Below are 10,822 nucleotides of genomic sequence, written 5' to 3' on the forward strand. Positions count from 1 at the left end.
GTGAAAAAAAATCAATGATATCATGTTTTACAAATATTTTAAGTATCCTAGAACTATGGTCGAGGTGGTTGCAACCACGGGAACGACCCATCGCATTCCGAGCGCTGTGACCTGCGCACAGCCGCGTCACGGAAGCTGTTCTGAACATAAAGGTGACGACACCACCTCTGAGATTACACCGCGCGCCGCCTGATCGCGGAGGCTAAGGTAACGGCATGGGACTTGAGCACGCTTGGAAACCGTAGCGCGCCAACTTCCACTAATGCTCTACGGCTGTTGGGTGGCACCTATGACGTTATGGGAGAGTCTAGTGCGCATCTTGAAGCAGTGAAAGTTCGGGTAGAAAGCAACTTTCATTTTATATGTTTCTTCAATTTCTTTTCTGACTGAAAACTTGTATTTGTGTGGGTCAATTTTCACAATTCACTTCTATCTGTGTTCTATTACATGCTGAGAATAGATGTGGAGCTAATATGAAGATCCGAAAACGGTCGTTGCAAGGTGTCTTTATTGCCTTAGCCGCTGGTTCTGAATCGCTTTCTCAAGAACTTAGAGACTAAGGCGCCGCATGTCGACAGCAGTTGCATCTTCCTAGAAATGTGTCTTGCACAATCCTCATATCCACGATGAATAAAAGCGGTCCTGTCAAGCGCCTTTGCTGAATATTGTCCAAGTTTAGAATAGGAGAACGGTGTATCATTTATCTTATTGCCAAATAAATTTTGCTACGACTGAGGTCTTATTTCAGGCCTGTAGTTGTATCGGGTTGTAGTTAGTTCACCTCTATTTCTTAAAATTTTTGAGGAACATTTAGTACTGCATTCATGTTGCCCAATGCAGTGTTTTCGCGCCGTAGATATATTGGAGATAAATTGCGCATTCTGAATGAGAGAGGGGGGATTTGCATAAAGGTCAGCGTTAAATTAAGTTTGCTCTGTTCTTCCACACCACATTAAAGAAAAGTGACGCTAGGGGATATGCCTGATGATGACGAATAGAAGTATTAAATTTAAGAGATTACTTTACGAATGTGCTATGACATACCTAAAAGCTGAATAAATTTGGTTGTGAAAGTATGTAAGAGAAACAAGCATTAGTAACTGGTGACGTCATTCTGCTCATTTTTGAGGCAATGTATAAGCCCTTAACGGATACACGTACGGAGAGAACTTCTTCTGATTAATCAGACATTGTAAATATATACAGGTCTGGCTCTTTGCATACTATAATAAATACTCGTAATTCGCGCGCTCTAGCCGTTTTTAAACTTTGCTTTGCATATTTCTAGGTTGGTCACTGCAAAGGAGGTGCTTGTCTTGAACTTTGGAATTTTTCAAGAGTGAGACTGCACCATCACCCAAAAAAGGAAGAAAGTCACCGTGTCCCTATTGCCAGCTCTCGTGACCGAAGTAGCAGCACTTCTGGCATAACTAGCGTCGGCAGGACTAGTACAGCTGTTATCAAAGAGATTGCAACGGTGCAACGTGCTGGCAAACTTTACGTCAATCGAGGAGATGTCATAGATACAGGCGTTTTCTCCAGCAGTGGAAGCAGTGTACCTGAACGAAGTATAAGCAGATTCCGTGCAAAAAGAGCGGCAAAACACCGGGCAAAGGCGCAAGGTGAGCGAAAGAAAAGAAAGTTTAACGTCCTGCCAGGGTTTTTGCGGAAAAGGCGCAATAATAGCCCAGTTCAGGCCACTGATAATGGAAAAATCAATGACGCCCAAAGCTTAGGAGGAACCAGTGGCAGTGGTGGTGTGGGATATCCACCGAGCGCCACTGGTTTTGCCAGCCCGAACGCCTACGGTGGGGCAGGCCCTGGAATTAAGAACGGGTATGGTGGCCACCCCGCTTACGGCAATAGCATGAGACGCCGCAGCCGCTTTAGCTTGCCACCTGGCGTTGGTCTTATATTAAGCCTGACTGCTTTGAATGCCGGTATTCAGATTGCATCCGAAGGCGCAAAGGCAGGTATCAGAAGTCGCGCTAATAAAGCGGCTGGGGTTAGCGGACGTGCTTTCAACACAGGCCCCACCGAAAGCGCAGTAAAATCAGGCGGCATTGATAATCTCGACAGTGATAACACTCCTTCTAAAGAGAGAAATAACGCTGGAACAAGTAACAGAGAAACTGATGGTGAAAAGGGTGGAGAGGGTGTGAGCGCTGCCGGTTCCAAGGACGTCGATAGAGAGCCTGAAAGCAACAAAGGAAACGATACGAACTCTAGAGGAAATGACCAGAAAGCAGATGTCACTGCCCATGGTAATGCTGCAAGCACAACCTATGGAAGCAGCACTGGAAGCGTAGGCGGCAGTGGCGATGCGTCAGGCGCTAGCAATGCTGCTACGGGAGCCAATGGCACCGCAGCTACTGGCGGAAAGGCTGGCAAGATTGATGCGTCCGGCTCTGCCCGCAGCGAGGATGGAACTGCTGCTGGCACTAACAGATTCAACACGAGGCCTGGCCTCAGCAATGCAAATGGAAGTAGCTCTCGTAACGAGAACGGTGGTGTCACTGCCCCTGGAAACAGTGATGACACGAAAATCATCCACAAATCGGGGGCCGAGTCAGGTGAGTAAACTTTCACTATGTGTAACAGGCCGGATTCCTCAAGTAAAAAAAAAAAAAAAACATATGCCTCACTATATGCCTGAGTATGACAGCACGTATGCCTCAGTGTATTTGCGTTATGCCTTGTATTACTTATTGCTTATCAAACAGCGGTTGTTGATGTCCGCCCACGCAATTTCCTGATATTAATAAATCAATAAAATTAACTCCCAAATCAGTATATCCATGTCACATATGGCACAAACCGGCTCCTATTCAGATCATATATCTTTCATAATGAATTACTCGATGTAACAGTCATGGGGCATACGGGATTTCTCAGTTGGGATAGATCTTTGAAGCAGCGCCAAAAGTGAGGTCTTTAGCAATTTTATTCGTTACACTTCTATTTGTGATGGACGCAGCGGTGGTGCAGTGAGCTACTCCAAAACAGTAATGAGAAAGTGGGAGCTGCAGACATGGTGTTATTAGTTTGCAACCATTGGGGCTTATGTTGTCCCACAGCAATGTGAGCCAGCATGCCCGCATTTCCTTTCTTTAAAGCAGTAGTGATACAAGATTTAGAAGTGGAGATAACGCGTAAGACCGACTTATGTGGGCACACACACGTCGTCTGCAAAATATCAACGACGGATATAGCTTATAACGCATTCAAAATCAATTTTAAAGTAGGTGCGCGAAACCAACCGCGAAACGCAGCGCACCCCGCGACATCAATCATCTTCAACGAAGGATTGTAAACAACTCAGAAAACGCCACGTCACGAATTTTCGCTGGCTACTATGCTCATTTCATGTGCTCTTCTTAGTTGCTAGTAGTGGGAGGCTCTCGGTGTTTCTGCAACTGCAGAATAAACCGGCAGTTTGTGTTGTGTCCGCACATTTCTCGCACTATCAGCCCGACTTGCGCTGTGCTAACCGCGCACGGATTGCAAGCACAGCCATACAGCACAATGCCGCGTGTATAGTGCGTCATTGATTCTGCCGAACACATTGAGGATTGAGAATGGCGATTCATCGTTTTCGCCACAATACCCTTCACTGGCAGAAGTGGACACGCTACTGCTAAATACCGTGCAGGCTACGACGTTTGACGCCGATTTGTCGCGTCCTACCATTGAACGTGGCTGATGTGAGAGTCTAGAGGTTCGTCCTCGATGTCGCCTGCCGCAGTATCCAAGTTGCTGCTTTCTAGTGGGCCGAATCGAAAGTGATTGGCAACGTCAAATACGGTGGCGACTCCCGCCTGCAGGCAATCGTTGCCGCTGGACAACGAAAACGACGACGATGATGGCAGCGAAGACATCGCAAAGCACGTGCAGCCGTAGCAGGCGAAGTGGCAAAGCGAGGCTCGCGCGCCAGCATGCGTGCTGGCGTGCGCGTCAGAGCAAAGGTCAGAGGTTTTTCCGATCTCCTGCCCAGCTGTGTTTACATTCCTTCTCTGGCCCATCTCGTTCCTCTCTGAAATTGAAACATTCACGGGTCTCTAACAAGACTCCAAATAATTACCTGTCGCGTTCTGAAGTAAATGAGGTTTTGTGCCGTGATTACTAGGTCATTAGCTACTTATTAAAGAAGAAAACAACAAGATCGAATTTTTTTGTGTCAGTACTCCTTTAACGTTTCACACCCGGTACTTCCGGGTCATGAACCGCAGGCGCGTTATTAGCGTCACATAGCATTCTAGACATAAAAGTAGCGAGCGCAGAGTTTTCAAGAAGGGAAATGCAAGCAAGCCAGTTGATTATTTTGTGTTGTATAAGATAAGCCCCAAAGGGTGCAAACGTTTTTAAGAGTGAAACTGAATCGAATCATGGCGTCTTAAGGGCAGGCTGATCGCGTGAGGTAAGGCAGCGCGCTAACCTGAACCTCCCATCCTTTCTGCAAGCAAATGCCACAAGGAAAATTGGCCCTGGGAAATATTATCCCTTAGCCCATTTTTTTTCAATTGTAAGAAAAAACATTGGTGAAGAGATGCTATTGCGACTCGAGGTCCAGAACGAGAGAGAAACTCTCGAAGCTGACGAAGAGGAGACTAAAAGCTTTATGCAACATGTACAGATATAGCAGGTAATAGCATTGAAGTAGCGGTAAGAGCGCACCAGACGGACGGGGCGGCAGGTGCGACTATCTCGGTCTTCACCATGGGCCGGTTCCGCTTAAATTCCTTTGGCGATCCATCGTCGGTAGTAAGGGGGCGGGGCGGGTGCCAACGTCACCCGCGCCTCATTCCACTTTCGTCTCGGCAGCTGTCTTGGTGCGTCGCGCCAACAGATTTCTCAGTTCGACCCACGGGAGGGGGTCGACACTTTCGTGGAACTTTGGAGGTTCGTAGACATAGTTGGGCGAGTTGGCTTGACATGACGATGTCAAGGTTGTCACTTGATGTTTGAAGCTCAGTACAAAAACAACCACTTCAGAAAAATGAGGAGGTCGGGTGGGGGGGGGGGGATGCGCCCGTTGTCTCGATGAAAGGCACGCAGTGTGGCACAACAGCACTCCCGATGGCAGACGATGCTTACATAAGTTCAGCTATCCAACGCAGCCCGGAAGATATCACGTGTTGGTAGAGCGGCGCCGATGATTGAGTGAAGGGGTACGCTTTTTCTTTCCTCTGGTGGTCGTATCTGCTGCACGGCCCTGATAAGGTCCACAGGAACGACCGAGAATCAACAACGACAAACTACTCCAGCCAAAGCCAGCACCCGTCGAATGTTCTTCAAACAGACAGACCAAAATCACTGAAGAAAATACTTTCTGAAATCTGGCTACGCAAAAGAAAAAAGGAAACAAACAAAAAGGTTCGCGGACAAAACGAGACATGTATCTGAGAGAAAATTTGAGGTGCAGAGTTTTCCGTAATAGTCAACGCGTGACCATGGTAATCAAATCAGAATTGTTTCGTATGCGATATTCGACTGCAATACGGCCAGGTTGGTAAAGACCTAGGTTGCCAAAAGTGACCTAATTTCGACCACGAAAGCAATGACGCTAAGGCTGAGCGCTGCTAATCTGTGAGCTTGGGCGCCACTTTGTAAAAGTACGGAATGGCATCCAACAATTGCAAACGCCAACCGAAATAGCCCTTGGCTTAGTGCTGTTTAAATGCACTTAACAAAACGAGTCCTACATTTTTAAGGCCCAAATGCGGTCCTACCAAAGTAATAAACAAATACTCAAACTCACGCCAACGAAATGAAAACAAAGGTAAATGAAAATTCTGCGCTGACGCTACTAATGCGTACGATACATAAATCAAGGTACAATCAAAGTTAAGCATTTAGGCTCTTCCTAGGCTACGTATAAGTAAGTACAACAATGAAACGGAAACACTGACGCGTTCTCTATCGAGTGTTCAGCAATCAAACCTTAATAAAAAAAAGATTATGAGTAAATTACAGAATGCCTGTCTTTCGCGAAGAGGAAGGACCAGAGCATAAGATAATGCGCACTTCTTGACATCTCAACCCTTTCCCACGCTCAACACGCGACTCAACTTCATAGCGAAGAAGACTAAAAAATGAATACTAAAATTACAAATAACAGAATGGGCTTTGAAACTACGGCGTTCTTATTCGCTCGGTTTTCACAAACACACCCTTTTAGGCGGGCTCGAGCGGGTCGCCCATTCTCTAGTCGAAGGGTTGTCCAATCGCCTAACCAGAACACAACCGATTCGCCCAAAGCACTTGCGACTTTCGACCAGCGGCCTCCAAATAGTGGGAGAGCGGCACGTTCGTAGACCCGCGGGCACGCAGTGCCCTTGTCCGCTAGGCAGTCGTCTTTCTATTCCCCAGGAAAGGAGCGGCCATCGAAGCAGACTTTCGAGAATACCCGACGCTTGGCTACGTTCAACCGCTTATAATGCCTTGACACCACTGAGAATACGCGTCATTTTCGGCATCTGAATTTTTGCGAAACCCTTTCTTTCCCGACGCGAGTCAAGCTTATTCTATATTTGGACAACCACATAAGCTTCGGATTTTGCTCCCTAGGCTTTTTCCTAACGTATCGGCCCTTGGTGCGCTTGACCCGGCTCGTATTGCCGCCCGAGTTCATCTTTCTCGGCTTCCGCCTTCGTTGTTTGCCCTCCGCGCGGCTGGCAAAGCTTGCGGTCTCGGCACTCGTACTCATGGTACGTTGCCTTCTCGTTGCAACGATACCGCTCCGTGCGCCAAAACCAAGGTATGCTCGTGGTCGTCGCTAGATGTCTATATCACTGACAGAACATGCCTGCATACGATGCCCTCTGAGCTATCCGGCTCGCCCTACGGTCCCTCTTCAACAGGCTTGGCCTTGTCGCTAACACCTGGGCTTTTGCAGTCGGCCTGACTTACAGCATCCAAATGCCTCAACAAATCTATCTTTGCCTCATCGTAGCCGCGATTCTCCTCATCAAGCAGGTGTTCCAAAACACACGCGAGATTACAAAGGAGCAATAGCATCAACCGCTCGGCCCAGAGGTCCCGGTTGACATCTTCTCGGCAAACTTTCCAGAAGCCAGCAAGAAAAGTAACGAATCTCTCGCCTGAGTAGAAATTGTGCAGATGGTATCGTGCTGTGCGCCATATCCATGTTTGAATTTCTCGACTACTCTGATAGACACGCAGTGTGGCACAACTGTGCATAGCTTATACAGCGGGTGCGGCAATAGCCACTTGGGGTGGTGATTTATTACCACAGTGTTTCCATGATTACCCACAGCATTCGCAACCTACCGATTCATTCGTAAATACTTCAAAATGCAGTCCTACGTGCACATATACTCTCATGACACTTGCGTTGAGATATAAATACGATTGAAGATCAAGAATAGTGCATGCATACTTGACGTCATGTTCTGCAGTCCATGATTCGCTGACGCGACAAGCACGCATGTCAACAGTCAGGTAATTATTTGATAAACACTTTAATACTTCAAACAGTCACGAGGTTAATCGCAATTACCAGTGTCTAGACGAAAATTGCTGCTGGCTGTACTTTTAGCCCAGTGGATAACCGGAAGAACAAATATGACAGCCCTCGTTAGGCTAAGGCTATTTACAAAGTTATTACCTTCGACAAAGTAGGTAGTGTTGGTTTCTTTTTTCAAGAAAGCCTTTAATACTCGTTCTTGATATCAAAGCACCCACGGTGCAGAAATCAGTGCGAGAGTAGAGGCGAATTACCGGGACTGCCCCTACTTCACATGTGGACTTTATAACACAGGTACAGTTTGGGCAACAGAAGCATTGACGCTGCACTGAAAGCTAGACAAATCCCAGCTAAAGCAGCGATAGTTTTTGTCAGTCGTAGGAGCCATAACAGGGAAAGCTGTCGCCAAGCTATAATGCAGAAATCGACGACATCGTTACAATTGTAGTGGAGTTAAACTTCGAGTGCGATATCGTCCGTGTTTATCTTCTGTAGGTTTCCAAACAGCATATTTGTGTTGCCAAAATTATATAAACTAACAGTTTTCCCTCTTATACTACTCTTTGAAATGTGCACATATCGTCAGATACACATAGAGCTTAGGTGCTTAATATGCAGTTTGAGCATTACGATCTGTGAGAGTTTCAGACTTGCTTTGAGGACAGGGCGACATCTTGATACCACGCCCGGGTAATGGTTGGCTTCAATTCTGCAATCGCAAGATCTCCCCAAAGTTCACTAATGAAAAATTACGGAGATACTATACGCATTGTCGAAATCTATGTTATGCGAAGTATTTTGCAGTTAACTGACTGTCTATCACTGTTTCAGGTTCTGCAAAACATCATCAAACGGTGACGCAGATCCATGTAGGGCGATCAACTGTGTCCGTGACGATAACGTCGAGCTGATGGCACCATTGTGACGGATACGGTGGCCTGACGACTGGTTTACTGTACTTGGTATAGTATGGTATGATAAAACTTTAATGAAGTCCTGCAGATCGTGAGTCTTCACGAAGCGGGCTGCTCCCACGTGGGAAACGGAAGGCCGAGAGGCTCGGCCGCATTGTGGGCCTGCTGGACAGCCCAGAGTTGGTCAGCCAGAAGAGGGCTGCGGAGAACCGCCTCCCATCTGGCCGAGCTGTTAGCGATGATAGAGCTTGACCGGGCACACCGCCAGAGCATGTGGTCTAACGTGGCTATTTCTCCACAATCGTGGCAGGTAGCATTGGTGTAAGTATCCGGATAGATTTCATGTAAAAGTGACGGATTGGGACAGGTATTCGTTTGTAATAGACGGAGCGTTAATGCGTGAGCTCTACTGAGGCGCGGATGAGGAACAAAGTAAGTTCTACGGCTGAGGTAGTAGTGTGTAGTAATCTCGTTGTAGGTGGAGGGCGTGACGCTATTCTCTGGGGAGTCGGCTTCCGATTGGTCGAGGGTAGCGCAGGAAAGTTCACGCGCAGCCCCGTGAGCCGACTCGTTGAGGTAGGGAGGAGCTCCCTTTATTGCCTTGCCCCCAATAAGTCTGAGGGCCTATTTGGAAATGGTGCCTTTTTCAAATGCTCTGACTGTAGATCTTGAATCACTATAGATGACATACCGTGAGCTATCCAGCAGGGCTAGTGCAATAGCCATTTGTTCAGCTATTTCGGAGTCCCTCGTCTGAACGGAGGCAGCATTGGTGATTCCTTCCCAACCATCAACAGTGACGATGGACTTGGACGATAAGAAATACATGTTCTATTAAGACATGCGGTCATTCTATAGGGCGTGCATAGGTACGGTTGTGTAATGTGAGATACCATTCTAAAGCGCTAGCAGTCAAAGCAACGATGAGAGAAAACTGGTGCACCCTCGTATGTGGTTGGCAAATGGTTGCTATATGACGTGGCGATTCAACCATTTCAAAGCGCTAGCTTGCGTCAAGAAGTTGCGTTAGTTAGGAGAAACACATCGAACACGCCATCAGCGTGACTAAAAACACACTACCGCGTTCCCATGATGAGGATCACAAAACATACATACATGCAGACAGACAGACAGACAGACAGACACACAAACACACACACAAACACATACACACACACACACACACAGACAACCCGCCGTGGTTGCTCAGTGGCTATGGTGTTAGCTGCCGAGCACGAGGTCGTGGGATCGAATCCCGGACACGGCGGCAGTTTTTCGATGGGGGCGATATGCGAAAACACCCGTGGTACATAGATTTAGGTGCACATTAAAGAACCCCAGGTGGTCGAAATTTCCGGAGTCCTCCACTACGGCGTGCCTCATAATCAGAAAATGGTTTTGGCACGTAAAACCCCATAAAACCACATTCCCTTTACGTGAACGTACTGTTATTCTTTAATAAATTGATTTAAAATTGAAAAAAATGTTCTTCACGAGGAAGTGTACCCCCCCCCCCTCTATCAGCGCTTTTGAGCGCATCTGTTAACTTAGAACTCCATGCTCCAACTCAAGCATCAAATCTTCGATGACAAATCCCGACACACAAAGACGATCTTGTGTCTCGGTCTCCAGCGCGCCTTCGATAATGTCTCGCACTCTACCGCCTCGAACGCATCTCCCGACTCAACCTTGGCGAGCGCCCCTAGAACTACATGCGAGACTTTCTATACAACCGACGGGCGTTCCTCTCGATTAGAAATAATCAATCGGAGAAATTATCTCAGATGCGCGGGAACTCCACAAGGCTCTGTCATTTGCCCAATGCTGTTCTATTTTGTCATGCTCGGATTAGCACAGGAACTACAGAAGCTCAACGGCATAGGACATACCATCTATGCCGACGACATTACCATCTGGACAACAACGGGCAGCGATGGGCAAGGCGCAAGGCGCAAGGTGCAAGCATGCAAGGCGCAAGCAATGCCGTCAAAAATTATCTCCAAGGCACAGGGCTTCGATGTTCCTCGACAAGTGAGAGCTCCTCCTACACCGCCCCACGCTCCGTCGATGCCCACCCCTAGGGTCTACGTACAAACGCCACTACGAGGAAATCCAACTCCACATGAGGGATGGTGGAACCATACCCGTGGTCTCCACCATCCGGGTCCTCGGCATGACCATCAAAGCCAACCGCGCCAACTCAACAGCTATGGCCAAGCTCCTCCGAGAGATGGCAAATACGTCGCGGCTGCTGAAATGGCCGACCGACCGGCGACAGGGCATGAAGGAAGAAAGCCTCATCCGCCTTGTTCCCTCGTTCGTCATCTGTCACATCACGTACGTCACCGCCTTCCATAATTGGTACAAAGAAGAAAAGACTGAATTGGACATGATTACATGCGGCGCCTACAAGCTACCCCTT

At 47.6% G+C, this 10,822-nt stretch overlaps 1 protein-coding gene across 1 annotated transcript in view; it reads left to right on the top strand.

Annotated features, from left to right (window-relative positions):
• LOC142574317 (uncharacterized) overlaps positions 1-8,475 on the top strand; it is a 43,847-nt gene extending 35,372 nt beyond the window's left edge. The window contains exons 4-5 of the mRNA XM_075683433.1: positions 1,289-2,573; positions 8,318-8,475. Coding sequence (XP_075539548.1) covers positions 1,289-2,573; positions 8,318-8,397 — 1,365 coding nt within the window. The 3' untranslated portion in view covers positions 8,398-8,475. The remainder of the gene's footprint in view (positions 1-1,288; positions 2,574-8,317) is intronic.
• The last annotated feature ends 2,347 nt before the right edge of the window (positions 8,476-10,822 follow it).

This window comes from Dermacentor variabilis, chromosome 3 (genome assembly GCF_050947875.1).
Source record: "Dermacentor variabilis isolate Ectoservices chromosome 3, ASM5094787v1, whole genome shotgun sequence".
Taxonomy (NCBI): domain Eukaryota; kingdom Metazoa; phylum Arthropoda; class Arachnida; order Ixodida; family Ixodidae; genus Dermacentor; species Dermacentor variabilis.